Below are 18,869 nucleotides of genomic sequence, written 5' to 3'. Positions count from 1 at the left end.
CCGTGTACCGCAAAAAAAAAAAAAAAAAAAAGACATCAAAATTGGTGAATTTTTGTGTAGCCGTTTTAATACTGAAGATGGGAGGAAAAAAAGCAACATTTTCGGCATATTATGATTATCTCAAGAAAGGTAAAAACGCAACTGAAATGCAAAAAAAGATTTGTGCAGTGTATGGAGAAGGTGCTGTGACTAATCGAATGTGTCAAAAGCGGTCTGTGAAGTTTTGTGCTGGAGACTTCTCACTGGACGCCGCTCCACGGTCAGGTAGACCAGTTGAAGTAGACAGTGATCAAATCGAGACATTAGTTGAGAACAATCAACGTTATACCACGCAGGAGACAGCCGACACACTCGAAATATCCAGATCAAGCGCTGAAAATCATTTGCACCAGCTTGGTTGTGTTCATCGCTTTGATGTTTTGGTTCCACGTAAGTTAAGCGAAAAAAACTTTCTTGACCACATTTCCGCATGTGATTCTCTACTGAAATGTAATGAAAATGTTCCGTTTTTAAAACAAATCATGATGGCCAATGAAAAGTGACAATAATGTGGCACGGAAGAGATCGTGGGGCAAGCGAAATGAACCACCACCAACCACACCAAAGGCCGGTCTTCATCCAAAGAAGGTGATGTTGTGTATATGGTGGGATTGGAAGGGAGTCCTCTATTATGAGCTCCTTCTGGAAAACCAAACGATTAATTCCAACAAGTACTGCTCCCAATTACACCAACTGAAAGCAGCACTCGACGAAAAGTGTCCAGAATTAGTCAAGAGAAAATGCATAATCTTCCAGCAGGATAACTCAAAACTGCATGTTTCTTTGATGACCAGGCAAGAACTGTTACAGCTTGGCTGGGAAGTTTGATTCATCCACCGTATTCACCAGACATTGCACCTTCGGATTTCCATTTATTTCAGTCTTTACAAAATTCTCTCAATGGAAAACAATGTCGATTCCCTGGAGGACTGTAAAAGGCCCCTGGAACAGTTCTTTGCTCAAAAAGATAAAAAGTTTTGCGAAGATGGGATTGTGAAGTTGCCTGAAAAATGGCAGAAGGTAGTGGAACAAAAGGGTGAATACGTTCTTCAATAAAGTTCTTGGTGAAAATGAAAAATGTGTCTTTTATTTTTACTTAAAAAACCAAAGGCATTTTTTGGCCCACCCAATAAAACTGACAGTTTGTGGACTTAAGGAATGTTCTCAAGCACTCACTCCCCACGTGAAGGGAGAACCACCTTCCACTTTTACCATCTGAGAACAGGACTACCTCCCTTTCAAAGCCCCCTCTAGACTTCCCAAGGAAAGTCTTTCTGAACAATGATGGATGAGACGAGACAGTTCTGGTTCTCCTAGGACAGTTCCCCCATAGATCTAACACCCTTTTCTCCTCATTTTAATACCCAGGTCCTGGTTTTCCTCTTTTGACTGGGCATTCATTCAACACGTATCTACCAGGCACATAGTTCGTGCTTGGGACCTAGCAGGGCACAGGTCCAAGCAGGTGCCGGCCCCTTCCACTGAGGTGAGAGACCCTAAGCAACTGGCCATACAAACACACAACCATGATCCAAAGCAGAGGGAGCTTGAGCAGTACACACAACAGGGGGCCTGGTCTAATGTGGGGACAGACGAGACTCCCCTGAGGCATCATCTAGAAAACCAGAGGAACTGATGGAACCGTGTCCCAAGACGCTTGCTCAGCAGGTGGGGGGCCGGGGTAAGGCTCCTCCCTCGCATCACTGGCCTCCCTGGTCTCCTTCCACTGCTGCCTTAGTTCACCTCCCCCATCCCCACCCACAGCAAGGGCCAGTGCATCAGTTCCTAACTGGCCGCTGGGCTCCGTCCTACTCCAGCCTCCAACACTGACTTGCTGAGGGCTTCTGTCGCTAGGCATGGTGCCTCACCTTCAAGCAGCTCAGAATTAGGGGCTGGACAGTTAAACAAGGGGTCTCTTTCTCAACGTAACTTGACTCTGCTTAAAAACCTCCCAGGATTCTCCACCAATTATGAGCTAAAATTCAAGCTCCTCAGCAAAGAATCCAGGCCTTTACAATCTGTCCCCAGGTACCCTGCCATCACTTTCCTGACTCCCTATTATGGCATCTGCCTGGCCACATTTCCATCCTGTCCCTTGTATCCGCTCTGCCAAAAAGCCCTTCTCTTTTCTCCAGCAAGGATGCCTCTCTCCCCCCACGGCCAAAGTCTCCCAGAGCACCCCACACTCTTAAGACACACTAGACTGGAACCGCCCATTCACAGGTGCTCCCCCCGGCAAAATGTGGACCCCACGAGAGCAGAAACGGTATTTTATCTATCCCTGCACCTCTAGGGCCTAGCACAGTGCCCGAGACATTGCTGCCCACCCCAGGTTCACTACACAAACTGGAAGAAATCAGAAGAGAAACAAAACCATGTGTGTGCACACCTGTGCCTCTGGGAGGTTTTACCTGTCGTTGGGGGTCAGCTGGCAGCGTCTGATATCTGGCACAGAAGTGACCCCACAGCGCTTGTACTGCCCATCCCCAATGGAGCGGGACACCTCCAGCACACCCAGGACACGCCCGTCCCTAAAATGAGGGGAAAAGCAAATTCAGATTCCATCTGACAGATCACGGTCACAGTACTCAGAATCCGATCTTAAAAGCAGAAAAGTGGGATAGAGTAAAAGACGTAACCTGTGGAATGCACATCTCTAGCCTCTAATACACAGCAGCGTCTGAGCATCTTTGTGCTGAGTCTTCTCTGTTCGAGGTCATTCACACTCCTGCTGCCCCTGGCTCCTCAGCCCAACAGCACACTGATGGGGACAGCGCCCCCTCTAGCTGGCATATGGCAGCCCTGGGCCTAATCCATTGATTTGCCCACAGCCCAGGGTCAAACTTGATTAGATGGGGACCTGGCTTTATTTTTATCTTAAAGCTTCTCACGTGATTCAACCATGTCACCAGAGTTAAGAATAGCTGGAACAGAGGGATATTTTGCATTTCACTCTAATCAGATTCAGAAAATACCTGAAAGTGATTATTCCCAGACTTGGAAGCGAGTTTTCTTTACACTGGGTATGAAAATGATTTAATGTGACTTAAATACAAATGGCAGAGTTGTTCTGCACAGCATTATACTTCCACCCATTCTATTTTTAGATGAGGGACAGGGAGATGGGAAGGTGACCTATAAAAGGACTCCACATTGTAAGACAGAGTTCTGTCAGCAGGAGAAACAGTCCCTAGCCTGACACTCCCAAGGACAATTCTGGCGGTGTACTTGCTGTGTGACCTCGGACAGCTGCAACCTCCCAAGCATCTAGACCCTCATGTGTAAAACCAGAACCCACGCTCGACAAGGTACGTCAGAGCACTCAGCAAACAGCAAAGCTGTGTACTGTCACCACGGGGCTCCCAAACGATGGAACAAGCTCTGGAGATGCTGTGTGATGGACACACATGGCCAGAAGCTGCTTGCCTCGGTCTGGGCTGCTGTCTCATAGAGTCAGAGCTCAGCCTGGCCCCTGGCCCTTCACTGTGCCCACAAAGTCGCCCTCACCCTCCCAGTGGTCACAGCTGAATCACCAGCAACGAAGACTTCTGCCGGTGTCTGTGAAGAGCTGAGCAGTCTTCTCAAGTGCAAACAGTAGAACGCGCAGCAAGAGGGGCCGAAGTGCACAGGGGCCAAGCTGAAGAGTGAAGTGGGGCGGGGGGCGGGATCCCTCAGCCTCAGGAGCGCCTTTGAGGAAGGAGCTCAAAGCATGAGCACTGCGAGAAGCCAGCAAAGCGCTTCTGCAGGACCAAGGACCTGGGTGCCTGGTGCGCACCCAACCCCACCCCCGAGTCATAAACCCGGCTTCTTTCAACGAGATTGTGTGCAATGGCAGGTCCCAAAGCCCCAGTTACTACCAGCACAACTCAGTACACAAAACGTGGAACAATTCCTGAGTCTAATGAAGAAAAATGTGTGCGCCACAACACAGAAGCTGCCATTTCCATTCTTGTTTACTGAGCAAAGTTCTACACAGAGTGGAAATCTTACACTCACTCAACTACTGGAGTGACAGGAGAAAGCAACAACGGACAGAATCGCAGACCCAGGAAAAGCCACTTACACTTCAGAAACGGACACTGCAAGCTGGCTGTCACTGCCTGCACTCAGCGTGACAGCCTATCTAAGACGTGCGTGTGCAAACGCCAGTCAGCTCCAGAGGCCAGTGCCAGCTCTAAGGCTGTGCATCACAAGAGCATGAAGCCACACCACCTGCCTTCATGGTCAGTGACAACTGGAACAGGACCACACCCGACGAGACCTGTCCGGAACCAGCCACGTGGATGTGTGGGCTCGCACCTCCCGGCGCGCTCCAATCCCCCTCAGCAGAGCTCCTCCACGCGCACCCGATACGCGGCCAGCTTCCTAAACGCACAATAGGAAGCTGCGTGCTCTGCAGCGGGTTCTCCCTCAGCAAACGGCTGAAAACCCACTCCTCCCGCTACCCTCAAAGCTCTCCCCCAAGACCACCATGCTGAGGAGGGAGTGGGCTTTGAGGTCCACACTCACGACCCACGTGCCCTCCCTCGGTACCAATCGTCCACAGGCCTGGCCTCCCGCCCTCAAGCGACTTTTGCTCCACGCCGCTTTGTCCCTCATCTCCTTCCCAGCTGCCCAGCCATCAGAGGACTGCTGTTCTATTGGTGGGAAAGTCGTTCAACAGAGTCCCCTGATCGTAGCTCTTTTTGCTGCCATTTTCTGTTCCGGTTCTCCCTTCACAATCGGAGAGAGAGGCACTGAGACAGCCAATCTGGCTGTGAGGACAAGCCAGACCCTGCTCGGACTTCAGCAACTCTGGCAGGTGAGCGAATGCAGGGACTCAGTGGTCTTGACAGGCTCACAAAGCTGAGGCTGGGAGGTGGACGCTCCATCCTCTTCTGACCATCCCAAGATTGCAGATGCCAAGATCCGGTGTATTAATACGATGGGTGCTATAGAGAAGACTGCAGGTATGATTCCAGAACTGTTTCTTTTTGCCATCAGAGACCTGTACCAGCACAAGTACTGCAAATCTGACACTCAATGCTACATGTGCAAGTTTTCCTTCAGCTGTTCAGTTGCCTTCCTTGTAAAATAAACACAAAACTGTTTTCACCTTCTCCGAGGAAGTCACCTGAAGGTGTAACGCACTGCTGCATACAGTATACTACCTTCAGTATAAGCAAGTAGGAAAATAAAAATACATACGTGGATTTGCTTACTTTTGTAAAAAGAAACACTGGAAAGAATCATGAAATAAGGGTGAAGGGAACAGAGACGAAAGCATGTCTAACTGTGCCTTTTATTTAACTTAGATAATTAACCACGTAAATGCGGGGGGGTTTTCATTTTTAAAATGGTGGTAAAAATACATGTAACATAAAATTTACCATCTTAACTTTTTTTTTTTTTAAATAAATTTATTTATTTATTTTTGGCTGTGTTGGGTCTTCGTTTCTGTGCGAGGGCTTTCTCTAGTTGCGGCGAGCGGGGGCCACTCTTCATCGCGGTGCGCGGGCCTCTCACTATCGCGGCCTCTCTTGTTGCAGAGCACAGGCTCCAGACGTGCAGGCTCAGTAGTTATGGCTCACGGGCCCAGTTGCTCCGTGGCATGTGGGATCTTCCCAGACCAGGTCTCAAACCCGTGTCCCCTGCTTTGGCAGGCAGATTCTCAACCACTGTGCCACCAGGCAAGTCCCTTAAGACCTTTTTTTTTTTTTTTTTTGCGGTACATGGGCCTCTCACTGTTGTGGCCTCTCCCGTTGCGGAGCACAGACTCCAGACACACAGGCTCAGCGGCCATCGCTCACGGGCCCAGCTGCTCCGTGACATGTGGGATCTCCCCTGACCGGGGCACGAACCTGTGTCCCCTACCTTGGCAGGCAGACTCTCAACCACTGCGCCACCAGGGAAGCCCTTAACTACTTTTAAACGTACAGTTGAGTGGCATTAAGTACATTCACGTTGGTGTGCAACCATCACCACAATCCATCTCCAAAAACCTTCCCATCTTCCCAAACTGAACTCTGCGGCCATTAAACACCAACTCCCCCTCCCCATCCCCTGACAACTCCCACCCTACTTTCTGTCCCGGTGACGATTCTGACCACTCAGGGACTTCATATAAGTGAAACCATACAGCAGTCACTCTTCTGTGACTAGGTTATTCTAACACTTAGCAAAATGTCCTCAAGGTTCATCCATGCGACAGGATTTCCTTCCTTGTTAAGGCTGAATAGTATTTCCATTGTATGGAGAAACCGTATTTTGTTCATCACTTCATCTATGGATGGACACTTGGGTTGCTTCCATCTTTGGGTTCTTGTGAAAAATGCTGCTATGAACATGGGTGCACGCCTATCTCTTCAAATCCACTGCTTTGAATTTTGGGGGGTATATACCCAGGAGTGGAATTGCTAGATCATATGGTAGATCTATTTATTTTTAAATTTATTTTTTATTGAAGTACACTTGATTTACAATGTTGTGACGATAGATCTATTTTTAATTTGTGAGGAACTGCCAAACTATTTTCCACAGCAGATGCACCATTTTACATTCCCACCAGCAGGAAAAGCCCTGAAGTTGAAAGCAAACTGAAACTAATGATCATAATAAACAGAGTGTAACAAAACTGCAGTGAAAATAATTATTCCATGTTTACACACAGTACTCTGTATATCCTCAGTGAAGCACAGACTAAAGATAAGAGAACCACAAGGAACTCAAATTCATTAACAGTGATACTGTTGATACTATGATTTCCAAGCTATTTTGGCAAATAAATATACTAATGTTGTTAGGAACCAAGATTTTCAGCATAAAAGAAGACACTACAACTACTGAATCAAAGAAGTTAAGAGAAAGCCCTGTAAGTGTCCAATGTGAATGAGAAATAGCAGTCTAAGCTCACAGCTTAAAGAGAGAGAGAGAGAGAGAGAGAGAGAGAGAGAGAGAGAGAGAGAGAGAGTGAGTGTGTGTGTGTGTGTGTTTCCTGGCTCTGTCCTAGAACAGACACAGAATTGATGACACTGCAGTTGAAACAAGCATCCCCAGCATATGGAGCTCAGTTTTAAGACAAAGGCAGATGTGTCTGAAGCAAGCCGAAGCTCCCTCCCACTGGCCACAGATGAGGTCATGTGGGCAGCAGAGCACCCTGCCTCTACAGCTAGAATCAGCACCTCCAATACATAAAGGCACCTGCAGTGACTCATGGAGCAAGGAAAAGGGGATGGAGAGAAGCAGAGAAGGGAAAGAAAACACTAGTTTCCACAACTGTGGGTGGCTCTCACTCTGCAAATGGTGATTAAAGAATTCAACATTTACCCTGCTTTCAGGGAGAAACTATGGTTCATCCCCTATTGATGAAGGAAAGCCTTTCTTTATAGGATGCCTGTCAATACACGTAGAAGGAAGCACAGAAGCAGATGATCATCTTTGCCATCCCTGTGAAATAAATGATTCGTGCAAGGATCACTAAGGGATGCTAAAACCGTCAGCTGAAAGGCTGGTGGGCCACAATGTTCACAAGGTGCTCAAGTGTATCTCCCCGGATCATGGGCTGATTACACGGAAACACGTCCTTTCACTCTGGAGCCATCTGTTGTCACCACATGGTAGCCATGGTAGCCAGCATGGAATCAGTATCACACCAGTGACCTTACATGGCTACTGAAGTGAGGGACTATCAAGTACATAGCATCCCCCATCAAATATTTTTGCTGAAAATGTCTTATCTGAATTTAAAGAAGCCTTTAGACCTAACTTCTAGTTTACAAGAAATACACACAAGCAACTTAAACGATACTATGAAAAAACAGCACTGGTGACCCTATACAAGTGCTGACTAGTGATGATCCAAGCCTAGTACAAGTGGAGACGATTCTACACGGAAAGATATGAGTCCAAGGTAGATGCGAACACTGACCAGACCCTGGTTTCAAACAGAGACACTGTGGGGACAACTGGGGAAATATGAGTACAGACGGGATATTAGATATCCTAATACAACCTAAGGAATTATTATTTTCTTAGGTGTTATGTCTGCAACTAACTTTTAAATAGTTCAGCCAAACACACACATAAACAGACAAAGCAAAATGGCAAAATGTTAACTACTGAATCTAGGTGGTAGATATTGAAATGTTTACTCTTTTAAAATTTTTTCTGCATGTTTGAAAATTTTAATAATAAAAGGAGGAGGGGGTGAAGGAAAAGAAAAAGCATGCCACCCCTGGCCTCAGGCAGGAGATGGGCCACAGCCTGGCCCTGCTGCTCAGGAACAGAAAGCCCCTGCTGTCTCTGAGCCTCCCACCCCGTTTCTCTAAATTGAGGGGCTCACCCTAAGCCCACACTGTTCTTAGCAAGTAGGGACGGGGAAACAGGAAGTAAATGCAATGCAGCTAATCTTACTTTCAGCCATAGGACTGCCAATGTCAAAATCTTTTCAAGGAGTTCAGGCAAAAGCAGCATTTTAAAGTTATAATAAAGGGCAGAAAAGGTGATGCTGACACTAACACTGGGGTCACATTCTCGGGCATTAACTTCCACAGCAGTCATTGGGGAGAAGTCAGGCACAGAGCACTGGCCAACGTCTGAACCCAGCCTACAGTTCCGTCGATGCTCATGTAGACAGCCACAACCAAGACCCAAATCACCTTTGACTAACCCAGGAGTTTTTTTAACCAACCCTAAGAATTCTAACTGCTCTCCAGAGACCTCCCTGCACCCCTGGCTAGAAACAGCCTGAAGCAATAATACAAACTGCCCCAAATAAACAACAAGAGGAACTACACATCCAAGGACAAATAACTGCACTCTTACCCTGATATATTACTTCTCCCATATCTCCAACAGGAGACAAAATCCTCATGGGGTCAAACTGTAAGATGAACCAGAAAACACCTCTGATCAAATTCATAATGCAATGTCCTTAAAGTGTAATTCTCCTAAACTGCAGAAAAGACTTAAGCCCTCCTTTAACTACCTGAGAGATGGCAGATGATAAACTAGAGCCAGCACACACTCTTCAAAGGTGTAAAGAGAGATGAACTGGAATTGCCGTGGACGCAGCCAGGTAAGAGCGGCTGTCTGGGCTAGATAAGTTGTTCCCCAGGAAGACCAGAGGTGATCAGCACACACTGTCTTACATTTACTGTCTTAACCACTTTAGATTTTCTCTCTGGAGAATTTGCCGAAAACTGCAGCTTACCGGGTTGTGACAAATGACAGCTTTTATGAGAGTTACCAGGACCAGAGACAATGCTGCAAACGGTGAACTTGAATTTGAGACAGGTCTCCTCCTTTTGCAAACGTAGGGCAGCATGTTTCTTGTACACGTTTTTTGCTCCCACCTGGACACAGGTGAAATCCTACAACACTCGTTCACCTACTTCAACTTCACCAGGTGAGACCTCATACAGACTCTCATTACGCTGAAGACTGTGTGACACAGAACGTTCCACCCTCAGAGGTCTCAAGGCTGCTTTTACATAAGTGAACCCTCCTTCCCGAGTTCCCGTCACTCCCCGGTTACCTGACATTCCCTCCAGCCTTCTGTATTCTCATTCGTTCTTCATACTGGGTTGGATTATGCTCCTTGCTGAGGCTTAAGGCTGCATGTTTTTGACTCTCCTCATTGTAACGACACAGGATTGCCTGGGAAGATGGAGAGTACAATGGCTGTGAAATTTAATGAGCCCAGCACCTAAAGTTGACAGCTGAAGAAAGGTTAACAATGGAGTTTCAGATTCAGCCTCCTGCTGACAAACTTGAGTTCAGTGGATCAAGCATCAAAAGTACAAGTAGCAAAGTGGTGTCACAAAAAAATTCAGGGAGAGAAGCCCCGGGCTTGGGTCTCAACTCTGGTGCAAACTCTGCTGGTCGACCACAGCTCACTGCTCACCCTCACTAGGCCATTATCTTCTCATCTGTGATGTGAAAGGGAGGACCTAACAGGTACCAAGGCCCCTTTAGGCGTTACCATTCCAAGAGTTTACAATGGCAAAGATGAGGGCAGTTCGGTGGGCTGACCAAGTACCTCTCCGTGGGTTCCCGCCACCATGTTTACTGTGTGGTAACTTCGGGACAAACCTCTTATTCTACAGAGGAGGAAGCCTGAGGCCCAGGGGATAAGCATCGTGCCTAGAGTCAGAGAGCAAGGCCAGGACTCAAACTTGGGCCTGACTCCAAAGTCTCTCATTTTTTGGCCAGTTTTACTCATGTTGTTTTTTTAAGTCCTTTGATCTAAACACCTATGTACAAGAGACAGTCCACTAGACAGACCCACTAAAACATCACCAGAATATGAACTCTACTAGGGCAGGGCTGTCATCTGTGATGCTACAGCTCCTAGCGCTCCATATTTATAGATCACCCTAAAAGCAACAGGGGTGGGAGCAGCTATTTCCACGTCTGAAGATGCTAGTAAGAGTGGGAAGGTCACTTTGTCCAGTGACTGCTGAACAAGCATGGAGAATGGCTGAAAAGCAAGTGGCAATGGAGGTGAACATCCGCTCCTGGCAGGGGAGGTGGGAGGGACTGCAGAGACCCTGCAGAGCACCGCCCTCCAGCTCTGAGTCATTCCCCACAGCTGGGACTGGGACACAGGATGTCACCAGTGGGAAATCATCGGGTTTCTCCCTCAGCTATGTGTACTGGGCTCAACGGATATATGTCACATCATCTAGCACTTTCTAGCTACAGCTTTGGAGTTATTCACTCATTATGGCCTGAGGTCAGAGAAATGAAGATGAATATTTAAGGTACTTGCAGGCCAATTAAATTCCAACTCACAGCTCTGTATCTGACAGACAGGGTATAAGCCTTCTCAGAGAACAAACAGCCTCAAGCTCAGCTGCTGTTCCCTGACCCAGAACTTAAACGCTGCCGCAGAACCCCTGCAGCAACCCCACAAGAAGGAAGACTCCGACCCAGCCATCGTCGCTGCAACCTTATTCAGCAGGTGCTCCTACAGCTCTTCTCCCACGTGACGCGCTGTTATCTAAGTAGGTGGCTCCGGTGTCACATACCCGACTGTCTCCGAGGTTGGCAATATAAAGGATGTTGTCTACAGCCAGAACACAGGTGGCGGTGGACCCATCTTTCCAGGCAGGCTTCCTGGGGGGAAACACATCAGAAATACAGTCACCACCAACACGCTAGCACTTTGAGACTAATTTCCAGAGCTGAATGGGGAGTGTCTTACACTTTTAAAATGGATGGTTTCTTTGATACGTGCTTTTTTCTTTTCCAGATTTTGTCAAGTTGTGAGAGATTACTTGGTGCTAGGAACTTTTCAGACAGTGAGCATTAGCATTAAACTGCAGTAGAAGGCCTGGAATGCGTTTAGGAAAACAACACGCGCACTCCACTCACGTGTCTTCATGTGGTTATTACACTTACTGGCTTGAAGCTTGCTTCAGGAATTCTTCATCAGTATGCTTGAAAGTGTCCAAGAGGCATCTTTTCACGGTTTTCTCTACACTGATTACATCTCCTATTACAGAAGGAACAAAAGAAAACAAACTCTTAAGGAGGGAAGATTATCCTCCCGCCACTGTCATTTTGTTCCTGTATTACGACCAAGCACAATCTGTGCTTCCTCACCTGTGAGTGCCATCTGCATTTGGTTTTAGTAGTCTCCCAAATACAAAGGCAAGACACTCACTTGTACCCAAAGACATTCCACGAGAGGGGCCAATCACTCAGAGACACGAGCAGTTCCATACTAGGCACACCTGCACGGCCACTGCACCTGCTCACCTCGGAGCCACCTCCTCTCAGCCCTGCTCTTTTAGAGTCACCAAGGACTCTTTGCTAAAGCCAGTGACATGTCACTAATCAGCACAAACAGCCAACACCAAGATGAACATGAACCGATTTAGCTGTCAGTCTCACCTTTAGGAAATTTCCTGATTAAGTTCTGATGCAAATTCTGCGCAGCAAATTTTGAGGCTCGAATTCCTCCATGTCCATCGAAAACAGCAAAATATGAAACCCGGGTACTGGAACAATGAACTGAGAGTCAGAGAGATTCTCACACCAAAGACTACTCCTCTCCATAAAAGCTGTTAACTCTTAGACAGCGAACATTAACATTACCTGAGACAAACATTTAAGTAACTTCCGTGACATTTTTAAATTCAGAATTAAAAACTCACACTTGTTTTTAAAAATCAAGATCTCTTAACCCTGATTTTTCACTAAACTAAAATTCAGAACTTTTTTCTATTTAAAGCAGATTTAGTTTCAAACACTAACACACAGATAAACAGTTACTGATCCAAGACGGTCAAAAATATCTGTAAGAGTTATAGCTGATTCACTTTGTTGTATAGCAGAAACTAACACAATATTGTAAAGCAATTATACTCCAACAACGATATTAAAAAAATTATTTAAAAAAATCTATGAGAGAGAGAATAGGTAATTTTAGAATTCCTGCTCAAACTCTGACCAATATAGAATTCTTAAAGCCTATCTTACTAGTCTTATTCCTGTTCCCCTTTCAAGTTTTGCCAAAAAACATAAATAGGATAAATGTCATTAAAAAACTGTTTCAAAAAGGATAGAACAAAAATGCCTATGAGAAATGACATTTATTCTGCAGAGCTGCTCTTTTTTCAAACATTTTTGGAATTCCTTTTCAATTTGGGACATCACAAGCCATGAAAAAATAAATTTCATGTGGTTGTTAACTCAGAATATTACAGCGTAGTATTTGCTAGTTATGGCTTAGTGTTCCTCAATTAAATCTATCCCGAAAATACCTACCCCCGTGGGGCTCTCCAGAAGCCCCTTTCCTGGGTTCAAAAGCAACTCCAAAGCATATTCCTGCTCTTGGTGAGCAATGGCTTTTCCTCCATGCCTTTTCCTTCACTTTAGTTTGTACAACTGCAGGAAATCTTCTTGATGCCATTTCTGCTTTTTTGCTCTTTCTGGGCCCTCACTATGTGCACTAGCTCTCCCGGGTCACCATTCGCCTCTGTAATTAGCAGCTTCTCCCTCTATCTCCCGGGTCAGAGAATAAGAATACTATCTGCCAGAACCTCTTCAGGTACTGGTGGAAAGCAGCACACCCCAAGACCCAAAATAGGGAGAGTCATTTCCCAATTAGCAGGGTTTCTCAAGTTTAGCAGGACAATTGTTGTAGGGCTAACCCGTGCACTACAGGATAACATCCTGGCCTCCAGTCACCATATGCCAGTAGTACATCCCCCACTGTGACAACCAAAAATATCCCTGGGGGGCAAAACCAACCCCAGCTGAGAACTACTGATGTTGAACCAAGCAGCTCAAGAAATACATCCTTCTAATAAACACAAACTGGATACAGTTCAAAGTTCCCATCAGAACAGAGACTTTTATGCCATCAGGCTGCTGGAGCACAGACACTCACATGAGGGAGGAGGGGGGCCTACACTCCTCGGTGATGTCGTTCAGGATGACATGGGCGTCCTGCATCTCCTCCCGCTCGCCCTTCCGCTCAGCCACATAGCCTTTCAAACCAAAGATCACCGAAGAGCCTAAGAAAAAGAGAACAAAAAGCCAATACAAAACTGTGCCCTTCTCTCCAGAAGCCCTAGTCCCAGAGCAAATGAGAGGGAACTATGGTTGTTCTACTCAGCAATGCCCTAATGCTGCAAACAAATAAGCTATACCCCTCAAGGCATCTCCCGGGCTGCAAGTCTGTTACAAGATTCAGACCACTGTTGGACAGGGCCGGCCTCTGCAAGGCTGAGCAGTGGAAAGGAGACAGCAGATGACAGCAAGTTAGTACAGAATGGCTCCTCTTGCGAGGGCATTAAGTCAAAGCACCAGAGCAAGGAATGTACTGTCATCCCACAGAAGTGGGACTTGAACTGGGGCAAGGAATTTTGTGCAAATCTAGTCTGTCAATAATTTAATAAGGACAGAAAAATTTCTAGTTTAGAGGAATGCAAGCAAGTAGAGTTTATCCCTAATGCCCTGTTGGATACACTGGAAATATATATTTCCATGCTTGAGGCTGGAAGAATTTGAACAAATGGTAAGATCAGCTGCTTTTACTTTAACTGAGGAAGGAAAGGAAAAAGGAGTTCACTGGAGGTGCAGAAATTTCTCTTTAATGGCTGGTTTAAGCTTTTTCTGACACCTAGAGCCATAGAAGTGATAGAATGAGCGCTTTCTGAAGAGTGGCTGGTGGCAGGCACAGTGCTCTCCAGGCTCAAGGCAGTGACAAGCCAAGCTGAGCGCACGTCTTCACAGCAGAGGCGGAGCAGGTCCTCTCACACCTCCACTGCAGCCTACAGCCTCTGCCTTGAGACCACTTATGGCACAAGACAAAGTGGCCGGTGCAATAAGTGAAAATCCAGTTTTTCTCTTTAGCTGATACTTTTCATTTCTTCCCCACTCACTGTGACATGTTACAAAGCTGACTACAAATTTCAATTGCTTTTTCCAGCCTCAGGCTGTCTCTTGGGACCTGCCTACTGAGCTATTCACAGAATCCCAAGTGCTAACCAACAGGCTGGGGACAAGGAACTGGGGGGCCAATAAGCTAAACACTCTCTGACGAAGGCTAAGTAAGAACTACCTGTGGTTTTTAACCCTTGAAGGACAAATGCAGGTTTCCTGTCTGACCAAAGGTAACAGATGTACATGGAGAGCAAAGAGAGAGAGGAAGCGAAAGTAAACTTGGAAATCTATTTGCAAATAAGAAACCCCATCCACTTCTTAAATACAGACATTAAAAGAAGTATTGGGTTGGCCAAAAAGGTCATTCAGTTAATGAATACATTATTCAATGAACTTCTTGGTGAAAATGAAAAATGTCTTTTATTTTTACTTAAAACAGAACGAACGTTTTGGCCAATCCAGTATCATCGTTGGAAAGCTGAGCTTGTTTTTTGCTCTGGGTTGTTTTACAATATGAAGTCTAATACATTTGTTTTCAAACTGTCTGAAAACCTTTACAAACTTTCTTTTCCACAAGCTCTTCACTGCCATTCTTCTCTTCTTCAGAGGTTTTTCTCTTTGCTCCTTTCCCTTCATTCTTTACCACCTGGGATATCGAAGTGTCAAGAGAACCTGGAAATATAAAGTCAAAGCCAGACAGAAACACAGCTGTAGACGGTAAGAGTCCCTAGCAGACCAGGCTCCCTCCCAGCCCTCAGAGACAAAAGACATTTGAGAAAGGCCTGGCAGAGAGAGAGGCAAAGCAGTCACGGCTATGACTTTGAGGGGTGGGGCGGTGCCTGGGCACCCACAGTGTGAGACCACAAATTAAGATCCGGGCCCTGCTCAGACTGGCATAAGAGGACATGCAAGAGAGGCTTCTCAGTGGTAAAACTACACATTCATATCTTGGGGCTATGGCACATATATGATGTTTTACATCCACAAGCCCTTACTTATAAATAAGTTTCCAAAATCTGCAAAGTGAAATGTTCTGAACCAGTTCAAAAGAGTAACAAGTGTAGGGCTTCCCTGGTGGCGCAGTGGTTGAGAGTCCGCCTGCCGATGCAGGGGACACGGGTTCGTGCCCCGGTCCGGGAAGATCCCACATGCCGCGGAGCGGCTGGGCCCGTGAGCCATGGCCGCTGAGCCTGCGCTCCGCAATGGGAGAGGCCACAACAGTGAGAGGCCCGCGTACCACAAAAAAAAAAAAAAGAAAGAGTAACAAGTGCCAAAAAAGGCTTAAAATAAACATCAGGCTTTAAGAACTGTATGTATCCTGAAAGGCAAAACAGGACTGCTGAGGCCCTTCCCACTTGCAAAGGGACGAATTTGTATTCAAAGCCAGAGCTAAGAGCACCTGCAGTGTGTATGCATTTTGGAACAGAAATCTAGTTTCAAATCTCAGTTCTGCCACTTCCAAGGGGTGTGCCCTTAAGGCAAGTTACTTAACCTTCAGCCTCAGTTTCTTCACCCGTAATAGGGCGAATACTGTCCTCTCAGGGGCTTGTTTGAAAACTGCTGGGGAGAAGGTATGTAAAGCATTCATCACAGTGCCTGGTCCATCAAGTATCCAATAAATGGCCCTAAGTATTCTCTGCATTTAGGTATAAAAGCATATGCAATCATTTATTATTTATTCAACTATTCTTTGCCAGACATTTCTGAGTACTGAGAAAAAAAAGGAAAGAAATGTCCCTGCCTGCAAGAAGGTCAATTATTTGCAAAGGACAGATTTCTGCAACAGTATAACACACACATCCCACCCCACATAGTAAGGCAAATTAACTGGGACAATGTCACGGATTTCCCAAAGGTGTCTTCATTAGCCTCCTGTCACTTACTGTTTGTGTTCCAGTTTTCCCAATGTGTATGTAAAAGAATCTTCCTTTCTTTTAAATTGAAAAACAGAGAAATGTTTTAAACTGTTATTGACTTCTAAGTGAATCACATTGTCATCAGAGAATGCGGTCTACGTATGAAGCTGATTCTTTATTGGGACTTACTTTATGGCCTAGAATGCAGTCAATTTTTGTAAATGGCTCTTGCCTGCTTGAGAAGAAAAATATGTCTTCTCAAGAAAGCCTAAATACTGGATACAAGATTGGATTCTATATCCAAAAAAAAAAAATCAAGCTTGTTAACAATGGTGTTGACGTCTTCTAAGTCGCTGCTAGTTTATTGCCTTTTGCCCTGCGGATAACTAAGATGTAACTATGCTGAATCTTCCTTTTTTAAATTAAATCTGTTAAGAGCCCTAGTTGCACACGTTAACTTTCATTTTAACTAAGTGCACTGTCTTTATTGGGGAGGTTTTAGGGTAAATTGTACGAGAATGCTGTAATTTTTGGTATGGATACATAGCCTGAAAACCTGAGACTTCTTATGTAAGACGATTGTGATACTTTTTCTAAATATAGGACTGATACCTAATTTAATCCATACTTTCTAGACTAATTCCAATGAATTTATGGTAAAGAATTAATAATACAAAAAATATACCTGAAAAGCAGCAAGTGTTCTATTTGACAACATAAGGAAGGTTTTTTACACTAGAGGATAACTGCACATGAAAAAGGACAGCCTGCATCCCTACTGTCCCCCACCATTGCCCTACCTTCCCCCTCCCTTTGGGGGAATTCCATGTGAGAAGTTCTCAGTTAGTGGAATAATACATTCGTCATATATGACAACCTAGAAGAATCGGCTCTATTTTCCCCTTCTGTGTAATTGGGACATAAAGGTAAAAGTTAAACATTTACAGGAACAGGTAGAGCCAATGTTAATAGGCTTGATAAAAATGAAATCAAATCAATAAAAAGAATCTTGAGAACATAAAAAGACTGACTGGAAAATAATTAACTAAGGTCTTGAATTTCGAGAATTCAAATTCTTGCACATGGTCTGTACCAGTCAGTAAAGCAGTGTCATTCTGACTTCATTTTCTTAAAATCAAAATTCTTTTTAATGTACGTGGCATAAAACAGACGACTTATTTACCAGGGATACTGAGAAGACTTTAGCTGCACTTCATGTATTCAGACACTTCTGCTGGATACATTTGCGTCTGTCAGGAATGTAACAAGGCAAAACCAGAATGACAGACTGAGATTTTCTTTTAAACGTTAATAACAGGGGCTTCCCTGGTGGCACAGTGGTTGAGAATCTGCCTGCTAATACAGGGGACATGGGTTCGACCCCTGGTCTGGGAAGATCCCACATGCCGCTGAGCAACTGGGCCCGTGAGCCACAACTACTGAGCCTGCGTGCCTGGAGCCTGTGCTCCGCAACAAGACAGGCCGCAACAGTGAGAGGCCCGCGCACCACGATGAAGAGGGGCCCCCGCTCGCCACAACTAAAGAGAGCCCTTGCACAGAAACGAAGACCCAACACAGCCAAAAATAAATAAATTAATTAATTAAAAAAAAAACACGTTAATGACAAAGATCAAAGTAAATTACTGGACTCTTCACTTCTTAAAAGTCAGTTGCAAGAGGTTAAACCCCAAGAAGTAAAAAATAATCACCAAAAAGTGATGTAGCATTTAAGTGTCTTTTTGCTCCCACCTAATGGTATCTATTTAGGGTTTTTTTTTTTGCGGGAACTTAGTTCCCCAACCAGGGATCAAACCTTGGCCCCAGCAGTGAAAGCACTGAGTCCTAACCACTGGACTGCCAAGAAATGCCCGGTATCTATTCAGTTTTAATAAACCTTATGTTGTATTATGATTTAATATCATCCTAAGGCTTGTTACAAGCTATAAATAAATAAATTTTATGTAAGGGTAAAATAGTGCATATTATTTCCATCAGCATGTTGGACATTTTTCCCTACCACTTACCTGAATCACCACTGCTGGCTGGTGGGAGATCATCAAAAAGCAAAGGTCCCCCCGATCCTGAAACACAGCAGAACATGGAGTGAGCCCACAAAACCAGGAGGAGGCTTAAGTTTCAGAATCCATCCCACCAGGACACCTACACAGGTCATTGAAATAAACTCAAAACTCTTGTGTCAATCCAGTGGCAACTCATACAGTGCTAAATAATGCCTTGAACCTATTTTATTTTAAAGTCCTATCATTTCAAAGGAAACAAAAAAATCTGCCTTAAAGAGTTAAATCGTATTCCAGCTAGTATATTAAACACTCAAATGAACCAGAGAAAACTGCTCAACACTTTTATGCAGTTTCTCAGGGCTAGCGACTAGCGGATTTTTCTGCCTTACCTGATGCCATGGATTCAAAACTTAAGACAGTCCAACACCTAAAACATCTGTGTGTTGAAAATGGGGGAAAGGGAAAAAGATTGAGACAACTACAATCCCAGGATGACATGTTGACACACACCTGGGAGAGCCTGAAGACTGTACCTGAGTCAGTACTGCTGGCCGGAGGGAGATCATCAAAGAGCAGA

The 18,869-nt window shown here is 45.3% G+C and overlaps 1 protein-coding gene across 2 annotated transcripts in view; it reads right to left on the bottom strand.

Annotated features, from left to right (window-relative positions):
* ILKAP (ILK associated serine/threonine phosphatase) overlaps positions 1 to 18,869 on the bottom strand; it is a 31,272-nt gene that overhangs the window by 3,185 nt on the left and 9,218 nt on the right. Inside the window, exons 3-11 of one of the 2 annotated variants that reach the window (XM_007452892.1) lie at positions 18,826 to 18,869; positions 18,296 to 18,352; positions 14,968 to 15,087; positions 13,418 to 13,544; positions 11,917 to 12,023; positions 11,422 to 11,515; positions 11,049 to 11,136; positions 9,554 to 9,675; positions 2,451 to 2,570 (exon numbers count right to left, since the gene is read on the bottom strand). The exon at positions 18,826 to 18,869 is cut by the window's right edge and continues 10 nt beyond it. In XM_007452892.1, coding sequence (XP_007452954.1) covers positions 2,451 to 2,570; positions 9,554 to 9,675; positions 11,049 to 11,136; positions 11,422 to 11,515; positions 11,917 to 12,023; positions 13,418 to 13,544; positions 14,968 to 15,087; positions 18,296 to 18,352; positions 18,826 to 18,869 — 879 coding nt within the window. The remainder of the gene's footprint in view (positions 1 to 2,450; positions 2,571 to 9,553; positions 9,676 to 11,048; positions 11,137 to 11,421; positions 11,516 to 11,916; positions 12,024 to 13,417; positions 13,545 to 14,967; positions 15,088 to 18,295; positions 18,353 to 18,825) is intronic. The other variant, XM_007452893.1, reaches the window with a different exon arrangement.

This window comes from Lipotes vexillifer, unplaced genomic scaffold (assembly GCF_000442215.2).
Source record: "Lipotes vexillifer unplaced genomic scaffold, Lipotes_vexillifer_v1.1 scaffold652, whole genome shotgun sequence".
NCBI lineage: Eukaryota > Metazoa > Chordata > Mammalia > Artiodactyla > Lipotidae > Lipotes > Lipotes vexillifer.
Note: the sequence above shows the minus strand (reverse complement) of the source record. Positions and strands in the feature narration are given on the sequence as shown.